Source organism: Lucilia sericata, unplaced genomic scaffold (assembly GCF_015586225.1).
Source record: "Lucilia sericata isolate MDLA Ls3-8-SP2 unplaced genomic scaffold, ASM1558622v1 Contig000186F_arrow, whole genome shotgun sequence".
Classification (NCBI taxonomy): Eukaryota; Metazoa; Arthropoda; class Insecta; order Diptera; family Calliphoridae; genus Lucilia; species Lucilia sericata.
The window spans coordinates 29822-57166 of NW_023994214.1; the positions used below are offsets into that span (position 1 = coordinate 29822).

A 27345-nucleotide genomic window follows, 5' to 3' on the forward strand; every position below is an offset into this window, starting at 1 on the left:
TTCAAGATAATTGGATGACCCAAGGACGAAGCCTATTGAAAATGGTTAAAATCGGTCCATTATTTCACCTAGTCCCCATAGAACAGAACCCCCCGAAAAGGGCTTCTGAGCTCATAATTATGTTAAATATACAGATATATCGATATATAGAAGTCTTGATGACCCTGCCAATTTCATAAAGATCGGGCCCCATTTGACCCTAGCTCCCATACAAAGTCCCCTTCAGAAAATTACTTGAATGTCCCAAATTAACTTATAAACACAAATATCGCGATGAAATTCAGCACAATAAAATATTATGTAAATATAAATATATTCACAAAATTTTATCGTGCTTGGTCCATATTTGCCCCTAGCCCCCATATAAAGCCTCTTTCAGAAAATTAGTTTTTCATCCATAAATTGCTTAAATGTATCGGAACAAGGGAATATTGAAGATAAATGCTTTATTATGAAAAATAAATCATATTTAATATTCATAACTGGTGTAGGGTATCATATGGTCGGCCACGCCCGACTATACTTTCTTACTTGTTTTTTATTGACGATTTAACACCAATTAATAATCAGATAAGTTAATCTGAAAATAAAGTTAATACAATGTTATTTTTCTTAGTTGTTTTTGAGTTCTACTTTAAACTTTGCAGTATTGCCATGCAAAAGAATAGAAATTGTCACCATTTGCTATCAAAACAGTAGATATTTTAGAAAAAAGAAGAAGTCAGCTGAGTGTAATATAAAAATTATTAAAATAAAATTATAAAAATTAAATTAGAACCAAAAATTTAACATTTTGAAGTTTTATACTCAAAAACAACTATCGAAGATTAATTTAAATTTAATCGCTAATCGTTCACCTAAAAATTGGCTGTAAAATACTATTATTAAATAATTATTTTTAATAGTTTTTAATTGATTTCAATTAAAATTTTTAAGTTATCATTAACAATATACACATATTTTGTCATTAATTAAAGGTATTCCCCGATTCATTGCATTGCATCAGCCTTTTCATATAAAATCACATTCATTCTTTTTAAACAGCAACATATCTATTGCATACTTTTGGGCTTTTTTTATTATAAGATACATCAAGCATGAGAAATATCTAAAGAAAATTGCGTCATACAATTTCAGCTGTTAAAGATGATGATATATTTGGAGAAAATTTTTAAGCAGAAAAAGAAATTAAAAGACATTTTAACATAACATCACCATGTATTAGTGAGAAAAGTTTTAACATTTAATGAGTAAATTTTTGTTAACCAGATTTAAGTTACGTGTTTTATTCTATAGAGTTGCCAGATTAATGTTTTCTGCGCAATCTTGTGTTTTCAAAAAGATTCCCCAAAATATAAGTAATCTATTGTCTATTCAATAGATTGGTCCATTGTCTAGTCTATAGACTAGTCCATTGTCTCGTATATAAACTAGTCCATTGTCTTGTCTATAGGCTAGTCCATTGTCTCGTCTATGACTAATCCATTGTGTAGTCTATGACTAGTCCATTGTCTAGTCTATAGAATAGTCCATAGTCTAGTCTATAGACTAGTCCATTATCTAACCTGTAGACTATTTCATTTTCTAGTCTATAGACTAATCCACTGTCTAGTCTAAAGACTAGTCCATTGTCTAGTCTAAAGATAAGTCCATTGTTTAGTCTAAATACTAGTCCATTGTCTATTCTAAAGATTAGTCCATTGTCAAGTCTAAAGACTAGTCCATTGTCTAATCTATAGACTAGTTCATTATATAGTCAATAGACTAGTCCAATATCTATTATATAGTCTAGTCTATAAACTACTCTTATCTAGTCTATAAAGTACTCTTGACTAGTCCATTGTCTAGTCTATAGTCTATTGTCTAGCCTATAAGCTAGTCCATTGTCTAGTTTATAGACTAATCCATTGTCTAGTCTATAGATTAGTCTATTTTCTAGTCTATAGACTAGTCCATTGTCTCGTATATAAACTAGTCCATTGTCTTGTCTATAGGCTAGTCCATTGTCTCGTCTATGACTAATCCATTGTGTAGTCTATGACTAGTCCATTGTCTAGTCTATAGAATAGTCCATAGCCTAGTCTATAGACTAGTCCATTATCTAACCTGTAGACTATTTCATTTTCTAGTCTAAAGATAAGTCCATTGTTTAGTCTAAATACTAGCCCATTGTCTATTCTAAAGATTAGTCCATTGTCTAATATCAAGACTATTCCATTGTCAAGTCTGAAGACTAGTCCATTGTTTAATCTATAGACTAGTTCATTATATAGTCAATAGACTAGTCCAATATCTAGTATAGTGTCTAGTCTATAAACTACTCTTGTCTAGTCTATAAAGTACTCCTGACTAGTCCATTGTCTAGTCTATAGACTAGTCTATTGTCTAGTCTAAATACTAGTTCATTGTCTAGTATATAGACTAGTCTATTGTCTAGTTTATAGACTAGTCCATTGTCTAGACTAGTCCATTGTCTAGCTAGTCCATTGTCTAGCTAGTCCATTGTCAAGTCTAAATACTAGTTCATTGTCTAGTATATAGACTAGTCTATTGTCTAGTTTATAGACTAGTCCATTGTCTAGACTAGTCCATTGTCTAGCTAGTCCATTGTCAAGTCTAAATACTAGTTCATTGTCTAGTATAGACTAGTATATTGTCTAGTCTATTGACTCTTCTAGTCTATAGACTACACTATTGTTTATTCTAGTCTGTAGACTATAGACTACTCTATTGCCTAGAGTCTAGACTATCGACAGTTTTATACATGTTTACAAATTAGATAAAAAACTATAGCAAATATATGGTATAAAATTGCAATTTTTATGCAAAAATCTACAAATATGGTAACTGTGGACAGCACCTTTCAATGAGAATAAATACTCTCTCAGTCTCTGTTATCAAAAGTTTATTTTTATCAAAACAACGTGTTACATACACACATACAACAACTTAAATTTACTTACACCTGTCGCTTTATGCAAAACAGAATAAACAAACTAACGACAAAACGTGATGTGATTTTTATACACGTGATATTTATAAAAACTCATTTAATATTTTAACAAATATTTACTCTCCGTTTCAATAAGTTTACATTGTGTAATTTTTTTTACATTCAACTGATTATCAAAATACTGTTACAAGTAAAATGTTATATTATTGTAAAAATAAGTTTTCACTGTTAAAGTAAATAAACAAAAATAGCGTGGTAGACAAAAAGTAAAAGAGTATGTATTAATGTGAAAATGTATACACTAGTATGTATGTTTGTATATTATTTTTATATGTATAAATGTACTTGATTGCTACAAGATGATGAATTTATCAAAACACAGTTGTTGGTTGGTTGTATATAAATTTAGTTAGTAGCTGGTGAAACGACTTAATAGATGGTGTGTTGTGCTCTGTTCGGTGGAAAATAAAAGAATAAAATAAATATTTAAATTAAAAAGTGTTTTGAAAATACTAAATACAATTAATAACAAATAAATTAATACTTAATACAACTTCAATTCATCAGTTTAAAATTATGACACATAAAGTAAAAAACATTTTTTAAAATAAAAAGATAATTACATACAAATAATTTGTATAAAACCAAGGTAAAATGAGAGAAAATAGTGTTGAAAACAAAAATTTTACAAAAAGCAATTCAATTAAATTTGCAACGTGTAACTTTAGAACATTTGTTATAAATTTTCATTTAAAAGTTTACAATTATTATTATAATTTGCATTTTAGTTAATACAGTGATAGAGAAAGTAAAATTTATTTAATTTTCGATTACATTAACAGTGGTTCTTGCTCTGTTATGCTAACAGTAGAAAAGCAATGTTGCCAAAGTGCATTAAGCAATTATTGATAAGTGGGAAGAAAGTTTTACTAAAATATTAAAAATTTCATGAAATGATAATTAACAATCAAAAAGTGTAATAAATTCTTTCAAAAGTTCAATATAATACAACAAAGTGAGGTTATTATCTTCTAAAAATAATTTCCCTTTCAATGAACTATGTATGTCTATATATGACGACGCTTTGCGATATATACGTTAAATTTAGAACATATGTATATACATATTCTGATGGTGGTTCGGCATAGCCGAATATAACCCTCTTACTTGTTTCACATTATGTTATTTAATTTAATTTTATTTTTTATTATTTGTCCGATACTTTTGTTGTTTGGTTTTGTTTTAATTTTATTAACTTTTTTTGTTTTGTTTCTAAATGTGTCAATATAAACAAGTCTATCCATTCAAGGTCATTTTGTAACTGTTTATGAATGAATTTTTCCCATGTTAATGAATAAAGTTAACAACTAGACTGTAGTCCAGACTATAGACAAACTATAGTTCAAGCTATATGTAGACTACCATAAAGTCAATAATATAGACTGTAGAATGGACTATAATATAGACTATAGACTAGTGTACAGTATAGGCTATGGACTGGCATATAGTCCAGTCTATAATCCAGCTTATATTCTAGTCCATTGTCAAGTGTATAATCTTTGTTTATAGTCTTGTCTATAGTCTAGTCCATAGTCTATAGTGTAGTCTTATAGTGTTGTTTATAGTATTGTTTATAGTTATATAGTCAAATTTATAGTCTAGTCAACAGTCAAGTGTATTATCAATGGTCTAGACTATAATATGTACTACAGTGTAGTTTATAGTCTAGTCTATAGCCAAGTCTATAGTCTAGTCTATAGACTAACCTATAATATAGTCTTGTCTATAGTCTAGTTTACAGCCTAGCCTTTAGTCTAGTACATGGTCAAGTCTATAGTCTAGTCTATAGTCTAGTCTATAGTCTAGTCTATAGTCTAGTCTATAGTCTAGCCTATAGTCTAGTCTATAGTCTAGTCTATAGTCTAGTCTATAGTCTAGTCTATAGTCTAGTCTATAGTCTAGTCTATAGTCTAGTCTATAGTCTAGTCTATAGTCTAGTCTATAGTCTAGTCTATAGTCTAGTCTATAGTCTAGTCTATAGTCTAGTCTATAGTCTAGTCTATAGTCTAGTCTATAGTCTAGTCTATAGTCTAGTCTATAGTCTAGTCTATAGTCTAGTCTATAGTCTAGTCTATAGTCTAGTCTATAGTCTAGTCTATAGTCTAGTCTATAGTCTAGTCTATAGTCTAGTCTATAGTCTAGTCTATAGTCTAGTCTATAGTCTAGTCTATAGTCTAGTCTATAGTCTAGTCTATAGTCTAGTCTATAGTCTAGTCTATAGTCTAGTCTATAGTCTAGTCTATAGTCTAGTCTATAGTCTAGTCTATAGTCTAGTCTATAGTCTAGTCTATAGTCTAGTCTATAGTCTAGTCTATAGTCTAGTCTATAGTCTAGTCTATAGTCTAGTAGTCTAGTCTAGTCTAGTCTATAGTCTAGTCTATAGTCTAGTCTATAGTCTAGTCTATAGTCTAGTCTATAGTCTAGTCTATAGTCTAGTCTATAGTCTAGTCTATAGTCTAGTCTATAGTCTAGTCTATAGTCTAGTCTATAGTCTAGTCTATAGTCTAGTCTATAGTCTAGTCTATAGTCTAGTCTATAGTCTAGTCTATAGTCTAGTCTATAGTCTAGTCTATAGTCTAGTCTATAGTCTAGTCTATAGTCTAGTCTATAGTCTAGTCTATAGTCTAGTCTATAGTCTAGTCTATAGTCTAGTCTATAGTCTAGTCTATAGTCTAGTCTATAGTCTAGTCTATAGTCTAGTCTATAGTCTAGTCTATAGTCTAGTCTATAGTCTAGTCTATAGTCTAGTCTATAGTCTAGTCTATAGTCTAGTCTATAGTCTAGTCTATAGTCTAGTCTATAGTCTAGTCTATAGTCTAGTCTATAGTCTAGTCTATAGTCTAGTCTATAGTCTAGTCTATAGTCTAGTCTATAGTCTAGTCTATAGTCTAGTCTATAGTCTAGTCTATAGTCTAGTCTATAGTCTAGTCTATAGTCTAGTCTATAGTCTAGTCTATAGTCTAGTCTATAGTCTAGTCTATAGTCTAGTCTATAGTCTAGTCTATAGTCTAGTCTATAGTCTAGTCTATAGTCTAGTCTATAGTCTAGTCTATAGTCTAGTCTATAGTCTAGTCTATAGTCTAGTCTATAGTCTAGTCTATAGTCTAGTCTATAGTCTAGTCTATAGTCTAGTCTATAGTCTAGTCTATAGTCTAGTCTATAGTCTAGTCTATAGTCTAGTCTATAGTCTAGTCTATAGTCTAGTCTATAGTCTAGTCTATAGTCTAGTCTATAGTCTAGTCTATAGTCTAGTCTATAGTCTAGTCTATAGTCTAGTCTATAGTCTAGTCTATAGTCTAGTCTATAGTCTTATAGTCTAGTCTATAGTCTAGTCTATATAGTCTTATATCTATAGTCTAGTCTATAGTCTAGTCTATAGCCTTGTCTATAGTCTAGTCTATAGTCTAGTCTATAGTCTAGTCTATAGTCTAGCCTATAGTCTAGTCTATAGTCTAGTCTATAGTCTAGTCTATAGTCGAGTCTATAATCTAGTCTATAGTTAGTGTACTGTCGAGTTAAGTCTATAATCGATTCTATAGTATAATCTTCTATATAGTCTAGTTTATAGTCTAATCTATAGTCTAGACTTCCAATGCTCTTCTACTAAAGACAAAGATTTTTGGATTTTATCATTATGACACGTCACCATGTGATAATGGCCAACAAAATAAAATTGTATCTCGATAACACTAAACTTTACATTTTTGTAGCCAGTTATTATAACATATTATTGATAGGAATACTGTTTCTGATAAGAGTTTACTATATTCCGTTTGATAGTCTTGGAACAATTGTAATTTTGGTAATGAACCAAATTTTGTACACAGGCAAAAGGGGGTTTAAATTTTAAACTTTAAAACAATAGCTGTGTTCCTTCACTTGTCAAGTTTGCAGATTTTAGTAAGAAATTGTCAGAAGTAGACAGAAAAACAACAAAACACATTGAAATTTTAGTACAGCAACGACTTGTTGTATAAATTTGTAACCCAGACGAGTACGGGAACAGATATAATATACATATATTGGGGTCAACCTATCAGATTGTGATTGAATATGAATTATGTTGTTAACAGTTAATACTTTATTAAAAGAAAACATTTGTATCCATTTTTTAAAGGTTTTTAAAATAGGTATACTTTTTCCTAGCAACTTTAATAACGCTGAAATAAACTTCTTATAAAAAATCCTCAATTATGAGTTTCATATTATTTGTATACATTTTTAAAAATTTTAATTAAAAAATCTAAAAAATATACCATTTGTTTGTGTAGTATGTACTTTAACTTCTGCGTATAAAATAAATAATTTTATATACAAATGTATGTATGTCTGAGTATTCATAGGTGTCTCATTAAAAAATGTTATACATAAGAATGTTTAAAATTTAAATAAAAATTCTAATTTTGTGTTTACTACGTCTTAAATATTTAAATTGGGGCCAGAAACCATTAAAAACGTGCTAGTTTTGTCAAAAGAAAACAACAACAATATAAATATTTTTTTTTTTAATTTTAATGAAAAATCTGCAAAACATAGATCTTGAGGTATTTATAATGCGATCGGTGGAATAAAATGATAGCTTTTTTCATTAACACTTCGAAATCGATATCTTTAAAATTTTAAAATTATTTCCTTTTAATTATAGTAAATTTGTTTTTAAATATTTCATCATTAAAATATTTTGCAAACAAATGTTAAATGTACTACTTAAAAAACATTTGAACTAATTGCCTTTTCTGTTAACATTATTATTATTGTTTTAAAAATATTTTTCTTAAAAAAAACAAAAAAAGTTCATTAACATTTTTTTATCAATTTAAAGATTACAATTGTTCAAATGACAACAAACATTAACGATATTGTCATAAAAAATATGCGATTTTTAAAATAAATTATATTTGATTCATATCGGTAATATTTTAAAAAAGTGATCTTGCAGTAGAATCAATAAGAAAATCTTTAGACTTCAAAACTAAAGATATTCTAAAAGAAATTCCTTAAAGGCAAACGATTTTGTATAAAAAAAACTTCGAGGCAAACGATTTTGTATCAGAAAATCTACTGGGTAAATGACTTTCAAGAAAATCTATACTAAATGATGAGTATATATAATTCGACTAATTTATAAAACCAACCAGATGTGTTATTTAATAAAATTATCAGCAATGTTATTGCTCAGCAAGTAACAGTGGAAAATGAGGCTATGTCGAATTTTATATACCCCTTACCAAATAAATAAAAAATAAATAAAAATAAAATATTTTTAAGTTCTGTAAATTCTTTTTTTAACAGATTTTTTTAAAGAAACAAATCGTAGCTTATACTATATTTTTGGATATATCTTGAACAAATAGTCTAGTCTATAGTCTAGTCTATAGTCTAGTCTATAGTTTAGTCTATAGTCTAGTCTATAGTTAGTCTATAGTTTAGTCTATAGTCTAGTCTATTAGTCTAGTCTATAGTCTAGTCTATAGTCTAGTCTATAGTCTAGTCTATAGTCTAGTCTATAGTCTAGTCTATAGTCTAGTATAGTCTGTCTAGTTCTAGTCTATTAGTCTAGTCTATAGTCTATAGTCTAGTCTATAGTCTAGTCTATAGTCTAGTCTATAGTCTAGTCTATAGTCTAGTCTATAGTCTAGTCTATAGTCTAGTCTATAGTCTAGTCTATAGTCTAGTCTATAGTCTAGTCTATAGTCTAGTCTATAGTCTAGTCTATAGTCTAGTCTATGTCTAGTCTATAGTCTAGTCTATAGTCTAGTCTATAGTTAGTCTAGTCTATAGTCTAGTCTATAGTCTAGTCTATAGTCTAGTCTATAGTCTAGTCTATAGTCTAGTCTATAGTCTAGTCTATAGTCTAGTCTATAGTCTAGTCTATAGTCTAGTCTATAGTCTAGTCTATAGTCTAGTCTATAGTCTAGTCTATAGTCTAGTCTATAGTCTAGTCTATAGTCTAGTCTATAGTCTAGTCTATAGTCTAGTCTATAGTCTAGTCTATAGTCTAGTCTATAGTCTAGTCTATAGTCTAGTCTATAGTCTAGTCTATAGTCTAGTCTATAGTCTAGTCTATAGTCTAGTCTATAGTCTAGTCTATAGTCTAGTCTATAGTCTAGTCTATAGTCTAGTCTATAGTCATAACAAATGAAAGGTCTTCTAATACTTCTCTTTTGATATACATATGCAAAAAACTTCACAAACATTAACAACTGTACTGAAAATCCGACAGACATAACTAAAGCAACTTCGATATAAAATTGTATAAATACAAACGGAATGACAAACCTATATATACCCACCCTTTTCACGAAGGGAAGGCTATACAAAAAAGTACAAGAATATTGTGATTTTTTATTTATTTTTAAAAAGAAAATCTAAAAAAATATATTAGTCTGAGACGTGAGTTCTTATAAGTACGTTCTTAATTATCAAATAATAATTATAATAATTAATGGTTTATTATAAACTCAGCTACACAGAAAGTGTTGTAGTTATTTTAATAATTATTAAAATAATCAGTATATTTGTTATACATTTTAAAATTATTAAGAATTTTAATATAGACAAATCATGGAAAGAATTTTTAAAGAAAAATGATTACGGCAATGACCTCATACATACTGTGAATATTTGTCAAAAAATATAGGCTTCTGGAATTCCCTTTCCATTTCTGTTTGTTTAATAGACTTACTATATTTTTGTTATCTTTGATTTTTTTTGACAATTTGTATTTATAAATCTTATAAGTCTTTTATAACACAATGCCACTTACTTAAAAACTACTTATTTAAAGTGCTTGACTTTTTTTGTTTCTCATATCAAAAATCAAATAAAGAAATTAATAAAAATAAACACACAAATAAAATAAAACTATAAACTAAATGAAAAAAGAAAAAAAAAACAACATACTAAATAAATATTAATTCAGTTTATTTTAACAAAATTTGCGCACGAACATGTAAAGACTATAAACTAATTTTGTATTTGAATGTTCTATAATACAGTAAAAGTCTTTTTTGTAAATTAATAAAGAAAACACTTAAAAAAATTCAAAAAGTCAAAGTTCAACACAAACTATCATATTTCTGTAGGAATTTCTACCGTGTGGCTAATAATAATTTTTTAAAATTTGATTTTTTTTAAATTTTTTATTTCTTTATTATTTACATAATTTTAAATATTTTTTTTAAGAATTCCTTAAAAATTAGACTGTCATCATTTTATGTTCTATACTGTAGATATTGCGAATTTTGTATGAAACAAAAATACAAGTTGTTTATAAATGATTGAAAGTTCAGTATCAAGGAAACTATTTTTAAAATTAAAAGAATATAAGAATTTTCAAATACACCATTTCCAAACATAAACAAAAGTTTTATAGGAAAATATTATAAGTGAAATGTTAACTTCAAAACTTTGTCGTACATTGCTATTAAACATTAGGGTGGTTTTCGGAAAAGGATCTCTTAAAGGTTGGTAAATTGGTCAATTATGGAACGAACTCTACAGATTTCGAGAGATTTATAAATTTCTAATAAAAAATCAAGTTTTTTGAATATTTCTTAATAACTTGTGTATATAATCTAGTGTATAGTCTAGTCCATAGTCCAGTCTATAGTCTAGTCTACAGTCTAGTCTATAGTCTAGTCTATAGTCTAGTCTATTCTAGTCTATAGTCTAGTCTATAGTCTAGTCTATAGTCTAGTCTATAGTCTAGTCTATAGTCTAGTCTATTCTATAGTCTAGTCTAGTCTATAGTCTAGTCTATAGTCTAGTCTATAGTCTAGTCTATAGTCTAGTCTATAGTCTAGTCTATAGTCTAGTCTATAGTCTAGTCTATAGTCTAGTCTATAGTTAGTCTATAGTCTAGTCTATAGTCTAGTCTATAGTCTAGTCTATAGTCTAGTCTATAGTCTAGTCTATAGTCTAGTCTATAGTCTAGTCTATAGTCTAGTCTATAGTCTAGTCTATAGTCTAGTCTATAGTCTAGTCTATAGTCTAGTCTATAGTTCTAGTCTATAGTCTAGTCTATAGTCTAGTCTATAAGTCTAGTCTATAGTCTAGTCTATAGTCTAGTCTCTAGTCTGTCCTATAGTCTAGTCTATCAGTCTAGTCTATCTAGTCTAGTCTAGTCCTAGTCTAGTCTATAGTCTAGTCTAATAGGTCTAGTCTATATAGTCTAGTCTATAGTCTAGGCTCAGCTATAGTCTAGTCTATAGTCTAGTCTATAGTCTAGTCTATAGTCTAGTCTACGTCTAGTCTATAGTCTATCATAGTCTAGTCTATCAGTCTAGTCTAGTCTATAGTCGAGTCTAGTCTATAGTTCTAGTCTATAGTCTAGTCTATAGTCTATCTATATCTAGTCTATAGTCCAAGTCATAGTCTATTCTAATAGTCTAGTCTATAGTCTAGTCCTTAGTCTAGTCTATAGTCTAGTCCTATAGTCTAGTCATAGTCTAGTCTATAGTCTAGTCTATAGTCCTAGTCTATAGTCTAGTCTATAGTCTAGTCTATAGTCTAGTCTAAATTCTAGCTATAGTCCCCTATTCTATAGTCAGTCTATCTATAGTCTAGTCTATGTCTAGTCTATAGTCTAGTCTATAGTCTAGTCTATAGTCTAGTCTATAGTCTAGTCTATAGTCTAGTCTATAGTCTAGTCTATAGTCTAGTCTATAGTCTAGTCTAGTCTAGTCTATAGTCTAGTCTATAGTCTAGTCTAGTCTATAGTCTAGTCTAGTCTATAGTCTAGTCTATAGTCTAGTCTATAGTCTAGTCTATAGTCTAGTCTATAGTCTAGTCTATAGTCTAGTCTATAGTCTAGTCTATAGTCTAGTCTATAGTCTAGTCTATAGTCTAGTCTATAGTCTAGTCTATAGTCTAGTCTATAGTCTAGTCTATAGTCTAGTCTATAGTCTAGTCTATAGTCTAGTCTATAGTCTAGTCTATAGTCTAGTCTATAGTCTAGTCTATAGTCTAGTCTAGTCTATAGTCTAGTCTATAGTCTAGTCTATAGTCTAGTCTATAGTCTAGTCTAGTCTATAGTCTAGTCTAGTCTATAGTCTAGTCTATAGTCTAGTCTATAGTCTAGTCTATAGTCTAGTCTATAGTCTAGTCTATAGTCTAGTCTATAGTCTAGTCTATAGTCTAGTCTATAGTCTAGTCTATAGTCTAGTCTATAGTCTAGTCTATAGTCTAGTCTATAGTCTAGTCTATAGTCTAGTCTATAGTCTAGTCTATAGTCTAGTCTATAGTCTAGTCTATAGTCTAGTCTATAGTCTAGTCTATAGTCTAGTCTATAGTCTAGTCTATAGTCTAGTCTATAGTCTAGTCTATAGTCTAGTCTATAGTCTAGTCTATAGTCTAGTCTATAGTCTAGTCTATAGTCTAGTCTATAGTCTAGTCTATAGTCTAGTCTATAGTCTAGTCTATAGTCTAGTCTATAGTCTAGTCTATAGTCTAGTCTATAGTCTAGTCTATAGTCTAGTCTATAGTCTAGTCTATAGTCTAGTCTATAGTCTAGTCTATAGTCTAGTCTATAGTCTAGTCTATAGTCTAGTCTATAGTCTAGTCTATAGTCTAGTCTATAGTCTAGTCTATAGTCTAGTCTATAGTCTAGTCTATAGTCTAGTCTATAGTCTAGTCTATAGTCTAGTCTATAGTCTAGTCTATAGTATAGTCTATAGTCTAGTCTATAGTCTAGTCTATAGTCTAGTCTATAGTCTAGTCTATAGTCTAGTCTATAGTCTAGTCTATAGTCTAGTCTATAGTCTAGTCTAGTCTATAGTCTAGTCTATAGTCTAGTCTATAGTCTAGTCTATAGTCTAGTCTATAGTCTAGTCTATAGTCTAGTCTATAGTCTAGTCTATAGTCTAGTCTATAGTCTAGTCTATAGTCTAGTCTATAGTCTAGTCTATAGTCTAGTCTATAGTCTAGTCTATAGTCTAGTCTAAGTCTAGTCTATAGTCTAGTCTATAGTCTAGTCTAGTCTATAGTCTAGTCTATAGTCTAGTCTATAGTCTAGTCTATAGTCTAGTCTATAGTCTAGTCTATAGTCTAGTCTATAGTCTAGTCTATAGTCTAGTCTATAGTCTAGTCTATAGTCTAGTCTATAGTCTAGTCTATAGTCTAGTCTATAGTCTAGTCTATAGTCTAGTCTATAGTCTAGTCTATAGTCTAGTCTATAGTCTAGTCTATAGTCTAGTCTATAGTCTAGTCTATAGTCTAGTCTATAGTCTAGTCTATAGTCTAGTCTATAGTCTAGTCTATAGTCTAGTCTATAGTCTAGTCTAGTCTATAGTCTAGTCTATAGTCTAGTCTATAGTCTAGTCTATAGTCTAGTCTAGTCTATAGTCTAGTCTAGTCTATAGTCTAGTCTATAGTCTAGTCTATAGTCTAGTCTATAGTCTAGTCTATAGTCTAGTCTATAGTCTAGTCTATAGTCTAGTCTATAGTCTAGTCTATAGTCTAGTCTATAGTCTAGTCTATAGTCTAGTCTATAGTCTAGTCTATAGTCTAGTCTATAGTCTAGTCTATAGTCTAGTCTATAGTCTAGTCTATAGTCTAGTCTATAGTCTAGTCTAGTCTAGTCTATAGTTCTAGGTCTCTAGTCTAGTCTATAGTCTAGTCTATAGTTAGTCTATAGTCTAGTCTATAGTCTAGTCTATAGTCTCGTCTCTTAGTTCAGTATATAGTCTAGTCTATAGTCTAGTCTATAGTCTAGTCTTATAGTCTAGTCTATCAGTCTAGTCTATAGTCTAGTCTATAGTCTGAGTCTATAGTCTCTCGTCTCTAGTCTCGTCATATAGTCTAGTCTATAGTCTAGTCTCTAGTCTAGTCTATAGTCTAGGTCTATAGTCTAGTCTATAGTTCTCGTCTATAGCTTAGTCTATAGTCTAGTCTATAGTTCTAGTCTATAGTCTAGTCTATCAGTCCTAGCTCTACTAGCTCTAGTCCTATAGTCTTAGTTATAGTCTAGGTCTATATTCTAGTCTATAGTCTAGTCTAATGAGTTCTAGTTCGTTATCGTCTAGTCTATAGTCTAGTCTATAGTCTAGTCTATAGGTCATTAGTTCAGTCTATAGTCTAGTTATAGTCTAGTCTCATAGTCTTAGTCTATAGTCTAGTCTAATAGTCTAGTCTATAGTCTAGGTCTATAGGTCTAGTCTATAGTCTAGTCTATAGTCTAGTCTATTAGTCTAGGTCTATCGTCTAGTCTATTAGTCTAGTCTATAGTCTTAGTCTATAGTTCTAGTCTATAGCTTAGGTCTATAGTCTAGTCTATAGTCTAGTCTATAGTCTAGTCTATAGTCTAGTCTATAGTCTAGTCTATAGTCTAGTCTATAGTCTAGTCTATAGTCTAGTCTATAGTCTAGTCTATAGTCTAGTCTATAGTCTAGTCTAGTCTAGTCTCTAGTCTAGTCTATAGTCTAGTCTATAGTCTAGTCTATAGTCTAGGTCTATAGTCTAGTCTATAGTCTAGTCTATAGTCTAGTCTATAGTCTAGTCTATAGTCTAGTCTATAGTCTAGTCTATAGTCTAGTCTATAGTCTAGTCTATAGTCTAGTCTATAGTCTAGTCTATAGTCAGTCTATAGTCTAGTCTATAGTCTAGTCTATAGTCTAGTCTATAGTCTAGTCTATAGTCTAGTCTATAGTCTAGGTCTATAGTCTAGTCTATAGTCTAGTCTATAGTCTAGTCTATAGTCTAGTCTATAGTCTAGTCTATAGTCTAGTCTAGTCAGTCTAGTCTAGTCTATAGTCTAGTCTATAGTCTAGTCTATAGTCTAGTCTATAGTCCTAGTCTATAGTCTAGTCTATAGTCTAGTCTATAGTCTATAGTCTAGTCTATAGTCTAGTCTATAGTCTAGTCTATAGTCTAGTCTATAGTCTAGTCTATAGTCTAGTCTATAGGTCTAGTCTATAGTCTAGTCTATAGTCTAGTCTATAGTCTAGTCTATAGTCTAGTCTATAGTCTAGTCTATAGTCTAGTCCTATAGTTAGTCTATAGTCTAGTCTATAGTCTAGTCTATAGGTCTAGTCTAAGTCTAGTCTATAGTCTAGTCTATAGTCTAGTCTATAGTCTAGTCTATAGTCTAGTCTATAGTCTAGTCCTATAGTCTAGTCTATAGTCTAGTCTATAGTCTAGTCTATAGTCTAGTCTATAGTCTAGTCTATAGTCTAGTCTATAGTCTAGTCTATAGTCTAGTCTATAGTCTAGTCTATAGTCTAGTCTATAGTCTAGTCTATAGTCTAGTCATAGTCTAGTCTATAGTCTAGTCTATAGTCTAGTCTATAGTCTGTCTATAGTCTAGTCTATAGGCCTAGTTCTAGTCTAGTCTAGTCTAGTCTATAGTCTAGTCTATAGTCTAGTCTATAGTCTAGTCTATAGTCTAGTCTATAGTCTAGTCTATAGTCTAGTCTATAGTCTAGTCTATAGTCTAGTCTATAGTCAAGTCTATAGTCTAGTCTATAGTCTCGTCTATAGTCTAGTCTATAGTTTAGTTTATAGTCTAGTCTATAGTCTAGTCTACAGTCTAGTCTATAGACTAGTGTATAGTCTAGTGTATAGTCTAGTCTATATTCTAGTCTATTGTCTAGTTTATAGTCCAGTCTACAGTCTAGTCTATAGTCTAGTCTATAGTCCAGTTTATAGTCTAGTCTATAGTTTAGTCTATAGTCAAGTCTATAGTCTAGTCTACAGTCTAGTCTAGTCTATAGTCAAGTCTATAGTCTAGTCTATAGTGTAGTCTACAATCTAGTCTATAGGCTAGTGTATAGTCTAGTCTATAGTCTAGTATATAATCTAGTCTACAGTCTAGTCTATGGCCTATATTTTTGGTATGGTATTTTTATCTGAGGGTTACTAGCGGTTTTTGTAACATAATTTAAAGGAAAGTAGTTGAAAAAAATTGGCAACACTAACGAAAATATTTTGTATTTTTCATTTGCGATCATGATCGTTTTCAAAAAATTATAAACACTATTTTATTAAACTAACTACTTCTATAAATAAATATATAGTTTGTTCAATTTTTTCATTTTCCATTACATTTAAGGGTTTTTTTTTTTTGCAGATAGTTAAATTTTATTACGCACTATATTTGCCTTTATTTTGTAATTAAATTATTATGGAGTTTATTTATGCTAATAACAAGAGTCGTATTTGTTTTCTATTTAGAATATGCAAATAAAAACAAACCGTGAATATTATATAAATATGTTATAATATATTTTTTATATTCCTTCTAATATATTAAGCGAAAGCAGATGTGTTATAAAATCTAAATTTTATCACATTAATAGAATAAATAATACAAAACTTGTTATAGAAATGTTTTGTCTATCATTTATGAAATAAATAGTCTAATTAATTAAATGGTCATAGAAATGGTAAAGCTTTTACTTTTGTTGGGAAGTGTAGCTTTTTTAAGATGAATATAGACCTGATAATGGTTTTGTTACTTATCGAAAAGAATGAAAAAAAGAATGTAATTGTTTATTATATAGTATATATTAGTTTAATTAAGTTTCAAATATGACTTAGAATTTCTTTAATTTTTAACCAGAAGTCCTCAACTAATCTTTAAATTTTCCTCTATTTAAGATTCTTTAAGATAAATATCATTTTATTAAATGGTGTCAATTATTTTGATATGACTTATAAAGTAGATTCATATGTTTTTCACTTAGTTTCTTGAAAAGAAAATCTGTTATAATATGTTTATTATTCACTTATGTCGGTATTTGTTTATACCAGTCAAGTATATAACTATTGTCTACAGTATATAGGAAAAGTATGTTTTCAAAGAAAACAAATAATATAATAATCATATTATATACATACATACATATGTTGAGCCCATAATTCTTAGTTTTGATAACAATTTGGATAATATTATACAGCGTTAAACATGTTGAAAATTTGGCTTTCCTTTTATGTATTTAGCTTTGAATATTTTTCACCATTAATGGCTCGATTTGGTAGATTTTTAATAGAAAAATTCTACAAAATTTTTCAGATTGATTCTACATTTTGATGCATTCGGAAACTTGATTTCAACAGAATTATATGTAGGGATTAGAATAAAAAAATGAATTTCTGCAATATTTGTATCGAACACAAACATTGTCCATAATTTTCTTCAATCTATTTTAAGTTGTGATTTTCGGAATCCACTAAGACTAAACACGAATCCACTAACACTAGAGTTAATTGCAATTGATGCATTCGAATCATTGCTTATAAAGAATTTTGCTCAGGTTTAATACGATTCATAAGACCGCATGGTTTCCAAATTATCAACCTCTATCTGCAGCAGTAAAACATTTTGATCTGATAGGATTTAAAGGGACAATCGGCACGTAATTTGCTGCCTATATGGTTCTGCGATATTCCAATTTCTGTTCTATAAATACGCGTGGAAAACACCTTATTATCGACTCAATCGGTCCGTTCGTTACTAGAATGATCAAGTAGGATTTCAAAGCGATCGTTTTGAATTTTTTGATTTTCTTTACTTATCGGATGGTATCTAAGGCCACTGTATTCCATAAATAATACCGTTATTATTCTATTGTAGTCTTTAAAGTCATAATAAGTTTTTCGAAAGTAACGCTAATAAAACGCCATTTGAGATTTGGACCAACAAATGACGTGGATGGCCCATATTGTCTTTCGAAACGGTCCATTTAGTAGCAGAATGATCAAATGTGATTTCAAAACTATCGTTTTTAAGATTTTAATATTCCAATGACTACACACTTATTCCACCCACTATCTCTCTGTACATGTGTACATGATCAGATTAGAAAAATTCAAAATTTGCAAAATAACAAAATAATATAAACTAATAAATTTTAACAATATAATGTGAAATATAAATTAGATGATGTCTGGTCGAGCAAACGATAGTATAAAATTATTTATAATAGAAAAAAAAAATTGTTGCAAAAACACAATTTTCTTAACTTTTCATTCAAAATTCAATTCAACGACAGACAAAACGGTGATCAGACGAAAGGGAGGGGAAAACATTTATTACTTGCATGTATTAGTACTAGTCGTACGTATTACGAGTATTTTTCGGATCAAAGAAGAACAATCTAATAAATACTCGTTAATTTAACTATAGTCGGCGGTTAGGGGTTGGATCTACTAGTTGGAATTAGTTATAAAAATTAGAAAATATTTTGGATATATTGGAAGACAAAACTATTACAATTTCTCAACGAAATTATTAATTTTTTTGAAGTCTAATATAGATTTTAGGGAAAAATTCGATTTTAATAATATAAGGTCAAAGTTCAAAAAGTATAAACCAATATTATCAATTTGTGTGAACTTTTATGTTAAAAACATTCTTTTTAAAGTGATCTTGATTAATTCTTCTTAAAATTTCCCACTTTAGAGACAAACTAAATATACTGCTACTTAAGGTAGGGGCTTCAGAAGTGTGTACCCATCAATTTTATTTAGCTTTAGCGAATATTATTCTATAAAACGTCATAGATTAGAAAAAATTAAGCGAAAATAAAAACAAACAAAAAAAAAAATAAAAGCAACAAATGTCTTTTATTATTGTTTTTTCTTGTTTTTGTTCATTCTTTACTTTTAAGCAAAATTATTTACTAAAAAATCAGTTCCCAGCGATCTTATGCCGGGAACGGAAGTGCTGTCACAAGTACGGTTACGGTTGTGTAAAGAAAAAAAAGTGACAAATAAATAAAAATTTAAATAAAAAAAAAAGAAATGAAAATAATTTTAATAAATTTTTTTACAAACAATTTATTTTCAGATGTTTTAAAACAAAGAATACTAAATAAAACGTTTTAAGTACAAAAATTAAAAGCAAAAAAATAACATAGAAACCATGCAATAAATCGCATATAAAACAAAAGCAAAATTATTAAAATGTTAAATTTATAATAAATTACAAAATAAATAAAAAAAAAACAATCCTTTGGCAAAACCACAAAAAAGTCTTTGGAAAATTCTGAATATTGAAATTTATCGATGTCTAAATTTAATTTGCAAAAACAAAAAATCACCTTAAAAAGTGCTAAACAAAAGAGAAATATTCCACCAAAACGGGCCCTTCAACAGCAGAGCTTTACAAAAAGACAACTAAAAGCCCCCAGAGTGCTAAACGAATTTAAAAGGATCTCATTATTATTATTCATTAGCAAAATATCACCTAAATTTAGCTAACATTTATTTAAACAAGAAAGAAATTGCAACAATTCAAAACCAAATTCCCTTACAACAAATTTAAAAACAAACTAAAAAATGGCTGACAATTTTTATTTACGCATACCCCCCACAACCCATTCTAAATCACCTTCCGTCCATAATTTACCCGAACATTTTGAAAACCTCTTTCTAAATGGCAACTTTGCCGATGATGACAATACCGCCGCAGGAGCAGCGAATGGAAATAATGGAGATCGCTGTGACACCCACTGCTGGGTATTCGGTTATGGTTCATTGTGCTGGTATCCGGGTTTTGAGTATAATAAATGCATTACCGGTTATATAAGAGGTTATAATCGCCGATTTTGGCAGGGCAATACAACACATCGCGGCACAGTTGACAAGGTGAGTTTGAGTGAAAATCTATACATATGTATGTCTAGGAATTTATATAAAAAGTACTTGAACAAAGATCTTTATTTATTACTTAAGTTAAATTTACACAATAAATTTACTTTGTGTAAACATTTGTAATTAGTTCTACAAATTTAGTTTAATTTATTATTGCTTTTCCGACATTTTCTAAATTATTTATTTATTTACATTTTGCCATTTTATTTATTCTATTATTTGTTCTCTTCCTTTGTCACCCCTTTTAATTAATTTACTTTAATTTATTTGCAACTGATTAGAATTTAATTACAATTTGCGAAACCTTTTAATAAAATTTGTTAAACAAATAACACTAATATAAATAATAAAAACACAACAAAAAGTACAAGTTTTTTTTTATCAATTAATTACAAACAAAAATAACATTATTTAATATTGCAAATTAATATCAGCGACTTGTTAATATGCAATGATTGCTAATGAATAAATATAAATAAAAATATAACCAGCATATTACATTACAATTTTGAATATCATTTGTAGTCTAAAAATGCAAAAACAAAATTTTTATTCAATTACGAATTCTAATTATTAGTGAGCACCATTAAGCCGATTTTATCAGTAGTCATATTGTAGATATTAAATCCACTTTTCTCGTCAATTGACTATTGCACACTTTTATCTTTTACTGATAACATTAGGATAGAGCTAAATAGTCTAGTCTAGTCAATAGTCTAGTCTATAGTCTAGTCTATAGTCTAGTCTATAGTCTAGTCTATAGTCTAGTCTATAGTCTAGTCTATAGTCTAGTCTATAGTCTAGTCTATAGTCTAGTCTATAGTCTAGTCTATAGTCTAGTCTATAGTCTAGTCTAGTCTATAGTCTGTCTATAGTCTAGTCTATAGTCTAGTCTATAGTCTAGTCTATAGTCTAGTCTATAGTCTAGTCTATAGTTCTAGTCTATAGTCTAGTCTATAGTCTAGTCTATAGTTAGTCTATAGTCTAGTCTATAGTCTAGTCTATAGTCTAGTCTATAGCTTCTAAGTCTATCTAGTCTAGTCTATAGTCTAGTCTATAGTCTAGTCTATAGTTAGTCTATCGTCTAGTCTATAGTCTAGTCTATAGTCTAGTCTATAGTCTAGTCTATAGTCTAGTCTATAGTCTAGTCTATAGTCTAGTCTATAGTCTAGTCTATAGTCTAGTCTATAGTCTAGTCTAGTCTAGTCTAGTCTATAGTCTAGTCTATAGTCTAGTCTATAGTCTAGTCTATAGTCTAGTCTATAGTCTAGTCTATAGTCTAGTCTATAGGTCTAGTCTAGTCTATAGTCTATAGTCTAGTCTATAGTCTATAGTCTAGTCTATAGTCTAGTCTAGTCTAGTCTATAGTCTAGTCTATAGTCTAGTCTATAGTCTAGTCTAGTCTAGTCTATAATCTAGTCTATAGTCTAGTCTATAGTCTAGTCTATAGTCTAGTCTATAGTCTAGTCTATAGTCTAGTCTATAGTCTAGTCTATAGTCTAGTCTATAGTCTAGTATATAGTCTAGTCTATAGTCTAGTCTATAGTCTAGTCTATAGTCTAGTCTATAGTCTAGTCTATAGTCTAGTCTATAGTCTAGTCTATAGTCTAGTCTATAGTCTAGTCTATAGTCTAGTCTATAGTCTAGTCTATAGGCTAGTTTATAGTCTAGTCTATAGTCAGTCTATAGTCTAGTCTATAGTCTAGTCTATAGTCTAGTCTATAGTCTAGACTATAGTCTTGTCTATAGTCTGGTCTATAGTCTAGTCTATAGTCTAGTCTATAGTCTAGACTATAGTCTAGTCTATAGTCTGGTCTATAGTCTAGTCTATAGTCTAGTCTATAGTCTAGTCTATAGTCTAGTCTAGTCTAGTCTATAGTCTAGTCTATAGTCTAGTCTATAGTCTAGTCTATAGTCTAGTCTATAGTCTAGTCTATAGTCTAGTCTATAGTCTAGTCTATAGTCTAGTCTATAGTCTAGTCTATAGTCTAGTCTATAGTCTAGTCTATAGTCTAGTCTATAGTCTAGTCTATAGTCTAGTCTATAGTCTAGTCTATAGTCTAGTCTATAGTCTAGTCTATAGTCTAGTCTATAGTCTAATCTATAGTCTAGTCTATAGTCTAGTCTATAGTCTAGTCTATAGTCTAGTCTATAGTCTAGTCTATAGTCTAGTCTATAGTCTAGTCTATAGTCTAGTCTATAGTCTAGTCTATAGTCTAGTCTATAGTCTAGTCTATAGTCTAGTCTATAGTCTAGTCTATAGTCTAGTCTATAGTCTAGTCTATAGTTCTATAGTCTAGTCTATAGTCTAGTCTAGTCTAGTCTATAGTCTAGTCTATAGTCTAGTCTATAGTCTAGTCTATAGTCTAGTCTAAGTCTAGTCTATAGTTTTAGTCTATAGTCAAGTCTATAGTCTAGTCTATAGTCTAGTCTATAGTTTAGTCTATAGTTTAGTCTATAGTCTAGTCTATAGTCTAGTCTATAGTCTAGTCTATAGTCTAGTCTATATTCTAGTCTATAGTCTAGTCTATAGTCTAGTCTATAGTCTAGTCTTTAGTCTAGTCTTTAGTCTAGTCTATAGTCTAGTCTGTAGTCTAGTCTATAGTCTAGTCTATAGTCTAGTCTATAGTCTAGTCTAGTCTATAGTGTAGTCTATAGTCTATAGTTTAGTCTATAGTTAGTCTATAGTCTAGTCCACAATCTAGTCTACACTCTTGTCTATAGTCTATTGATCTAGTAATTATTGTGATAGGTCTACTGTAAGCTAACAGTTAAGGTTTTTCTCAACAGAATAAATGTAAGTTCTTTCACTTTTGTTGATTTATTTATCAATAAATATGCATTTAATTTACACATATTTAATCGTATAAAAAAGTATAAAAATTATAAAAACACACACAAAACACGTGATAAATTTTTTGTTTAAAAACGTAAACAAAAAATATGTTTTTTTCACGAACAATATAAACCGTGCTGATTCTTTTTTAGATATTTTTTTCTTCAAACTCAAAAATACAAAAATGATCGTACTGGGGTTTGAACCCAGACCAACAGATTTGTATCTGAAAGACAGAAAGAAACATGATGAATCTGGTGGCATTAAGTTCAAACCCTAGAAGAAATAACTTTTTATTTATTTTTTTAAAATTTAAGTTTATTATTATTATTATTATTTTTTAATTTAAGAAATTTGTTAGTTTGGATGTTAAATCTGTTATAGCACTCAATTCCCCTTGATTTTAACATAAATCGTTAAAAGTTTAATTTAAAAAATATATTCAGTACTTTACTATTCTGTTGTTACTAAGAAGTTTGTATTTAATCGTTTAAAAGTTCTTAAGTGTGTAAAAGGTTTTGCAAAGTATTTATTTGTAATAAATTACACTAATATATTAAATGCAATAAATATTATCAGACGATATTTAAGTCTTTTTTTAATATTGTTCTGCTTTTAAGTGTAAATAATTACACGTAGTCAGCAAGAAGAAGACTTTTTAAAATACAATGACTTGTAAAAATAATTTAAACAATGAATGTTATTGAAAATAATTGTTTTTATTTTTCTCATGATCTCACGAAGAAGATGATCTTGTGTGTATGTAGGTGGGGTTGTCTCCCATTAAAAACGTAAACATGAACCATTTTGTATTTAGCACAAGTAGAGTAGTATTGTACTGCCAGTAGTAGTGTTGCTTGAAAAGACTCGTTTTTATTGATTATAATGGGTGAAGGACGGACGTTTAAAATGAAATAATTTAAATGTAAATATTTAAATGTAATTGTATATAATTATTTCTGAAAGTAAAATTAAAAATTTATTTCTTTGTTTATTTCTTTTATATAAAAATTGCATTATATACAATCATTTTAGCAATGTTAATATTTTTTATTAATAATAATGAATTATTATTTTCCTTTTCTTATAGCCTGGACGTGTAGCTACTCTGGTTGAGGACAAAGAGGTAAGTAATAAAAAACATAATTTTATTGAACATACTTTAGGAAATACACATTGCAATAGTTCCAGTATTAAATTAGCTAGAAAACAAACAGTTCCAGAACTAGTTCTCTTTCAGTGACTTGGATAGAACTAAAACTCACGCAATATTAAGAATTAAACTTAGCGATCTAAATAATTGTTATTAATTTCATCCAAAAAAATAGAGGCTATTTTTATTTAGTTGTTATGATCCGAATTTCCCAATGTAAGCCCCATTGTGTGTAGGAAAGGAACTCTAAGAGAGTTCTTTCACAACTTGTCGATAACTTAGATATCTGGCACGTTTCCGCAGACACATGCATATAAATTCGTTTCGCAAGAAACTCTCTATAGATGCATGAGAATTTCCACGGAATATAGGCGAATATTTCGGACACAAATCCGAAATACTTTTCACGCCTTGATACTTTCTATCCTAGGCCCGGGGACTTTCCCCAGGGTATGATGACAATTATCAAATTTAGAATTTGATAATATGGCAAAGAGTTACCAGGAACTCGTATGTAACCCCGAGAGACAGGCATGGAAGACTCGAAGAAAACAACTCGTTAGCCTCCAAAAACTACGCACAACACTTTGCATATATACATACAATATAAGAAAAAAGAATATGGGAATTATTACACAAATTAAATAACAAAGTATAGTATAATATGAATCGTGTTAAAAATAGAATAAACAAATCGTGTTTTATGTGTTACCAGATGTTTGTTCTTGAAATTCATGGGAAAAATTACGTCTCAAGCTAAAAAAAAATCTCCTTTTTTGGGTATAAGCATTGTTTGACTGCCTTATTAGTTAAATAATAACTGAAAAGAATTTATTATTACTAATACACATTCTTAATTAATGTGTGTAGTAAGTAATTATACATAATATAATTAAATTCAGCACTTTTTACTTATATTATTTTTTATTTATAAAATTAGTTCTGGCAACTCTGCATTGTGGGTAAAAATAACTAAAATACTGTTTTATCTATGAAGCGATAAAGCAGTAAAGTGTGTACTGCTTGTCTTATCTACAATATGATAAAGCAGTTATATGTCATTGTCCATTATATTTATAATGTGATAAAACAGTACTTTATTAATGTACTGCTTTATTATAAACACTGTCTTATCAAAATATCTTCTAAAATGACAAACAAACAGTGCTGCAGATAAATTATCTGTTATTTTGTTTATTATTTCCATTATCTGTTTTATCCTTTAATAAGTTACTGTTTTATCATCACAATTTATGCAATATTTTGTTGGTTTTTATTCATTTTAGGGTATCACTTGGGGCTGTGCTTACAGAATAACAGGACAAACTGCCTTAGATTATTTGAAACAACGAGAGTGCACATTAGGTAAGTACCAACAAAAGTTTTAATTAATTTTAAGGGAAGATAAAGACAAAATACCTACATCTCAAAAAATTCTCATTAAATTTCCGTTAAATTTGAACTTATTTAATGTTTGTAATAAAAAAGAACTGACTTATATTTATCATGTTTGATGAAAGATTCAATTAAGAAGAAATATGGCTGGATCGTTTAAATATAAACTTAACTTATAAATTTAAAACAATATTTATATTTCAAAGTCCCCAAATTCATAGTTTTCATAGTTGAACAAATTTATAAAAACTTAAAACAAAGCTATTAGAAATTTAGATCTGGTATCGGCAATGAGTTCTTTTGCTTTTTGTATAAACAAAAGTCCTTCAAAGGATTTGGTCAAAAATAAAACAATATTTTAATTGGGAGCATTAACATTGAACCTCCACAGAACTTTTCAAAAGTCTCTACTTATTTTGGATTTTCTGATTTAACATTTATTTAGATTCTTTTTTAATAGTATTCAGATGAAACAAAGAAAGGAAGTAGAAAGTTGATATTAAATCTCAAATCTTTACTGAATCCACAAAAATCTATGTTGAACCTTGATTAATATTAAAAATGTTATGTATTTATTAATTAAATTTTTTTAAATATTAAAAAAAAAAACTATTTTATATTAAATGTCGATAGTTTTTGATAAAAATTTATATAAGATTGAAAAGCAATATCTTTCGAATATTTTTTTATTCAAATTTTACTAAACGCTCCAAAATTATTTGAGAATAACATTTGTTACATAATTAAGAAAATATCAATCTTAAATTACAAATACATATGTATTCAATTCATTAATTCTTCTTAAATTTTGAGAAATATTTGGAAATATTATTTTTATACGTAGTATATAAGTATTTATTTAATCAATTAATTTATTTATTACAAATTTATCATTTAAGGTGGCTATACTACAGCAGATACAAAATTTTATCCCCGCATTGCATCCTATGACACACCCTTCGGCGGAGAAGCTTTAGAAGTTTTAATTTATGTAGCCAATACAGATAGCGAACACTGGCTGGGCGAAGATAATTTGGAAAATGTAGCCAAACAAATTGTCGAATGCCAAGGACCCAGTGGACATAATGCTGAATATCTTCTACGTTTGGCAAAATTTATGCATGAAGAAATACCTGAAGTATGGGATGAGCATTTATTTCAATTGGAAACATTAGTCTTAAAAGAATTACATAAACGCAGTATACCCGTTTGGTCGGTGATGGGTAGAAATCCAGAGCGCATAAGACGAGATTCACATGAAGAAATAAGACGACCTCCTAGTTTTGAGTTTACATCACGTATACCGGAACGTAAGCTGCGTTGTTTGAATATTTGATTAAGACAACAATACTTTCCATACCGTGTTAGACAAGGAAGTATTAATATAGTTTAGCAACGACGAAACTGGTCGAAAAACTATTAAGTTTAAGAAACTAAAACATTAAACCATAAACATTTTATATAATTTTGTAACATATCTTATACATCCAGATCATTGCAGTCATTATCATTTTTTAACATCTATTTTGTAATGTAATTATAATAGATAAATTGAAACAGTTTTTCATTTTAATTAGGGCTTGATGCCAAATTTAGATTTTTTTTTAAATATTGGTTCCTACTCTCAAGCTAAATTTTAAATTATTTAATATTTATATTAATATTAAATAATTTAAAATTTGGCTATCGTATAGTTACATATAATTGAGATTTCTTACATACATATTTATATAAATTAACTATACATACATTATGTACAAGATAAACAAACGTAACAAACCAAATTTATAGAAATATTAAATATTTTTATTAAAAATTCTTTTTATAATGAAAAAATATATAAACTATTAACAAATTTAGCGAAATAAACACTAAATGCTGAAATAAAAAATATTTGAATATAGAATTATTATTTTTATTTTATAATTTCTTCTTCGTCTTTACCTTGTATTAAGTTTCATCTGAATACTTAAAGTTCCACAAAAGCATTCCTTTATTTCCGAAATAGTAAAACAGTCATCAATAGTAAGTAATGTTGAAGAAAAGTTTATATTTTTCATCTAAATTAAAAATCGAATAACGTACAGATTTTTGAAAAGAGGTGTGGTGGTTTATGTCCAGGATGTACTATCTATTCTATACTTTAGCCACGTCGAGATTATACGACCGCCATTCTGACTATAATATCTTCTATAGTCCAGATTAAAATCTAGTCTGTAGTACATACAATAAACTAGTCTCGTCCAAACTATAATCTAGTCTCTAGTCCAGACTATAATCTAGTCTCTAGTCCAGACTATAATATAGTCTACAGTCCAGACTATAATCTAGTCTATAGTCTAGACTATAATCTAG

General features: G+C 29.0%; 1 protein-coding gene across 1 annotated transcript; it reads left to right on the forward strand.

The window, feature by feature from the left end:
- Window positions 1-3351: 3351 nt before the first annotated feature.
- On the forward strand, window positions 3352-26423 carry LOC119601705 (glutathione-specific gamma-glutamylcyclotransferase 1). The gene is made up of 5 exons (XM_037952841.1): window positions 3352-3602; window positions 18801-19600; window positions 23533-23568; window positions 24882-24960; window positions 25890-26423. Exons 2-5 carry the CDS (start codon window positions 19292-19294, stop codon window positions 26324-26326), a joined length of 861 nt encoding a protein of 286 aa, XP_037808769.1. The 5' UTR covers window positions 3352-3602; window positions 18801-19291; the 3' UTR covers window positions 26327-26423.
- Window positions 26424-27345: the final 922 nt, after the last annotated feature.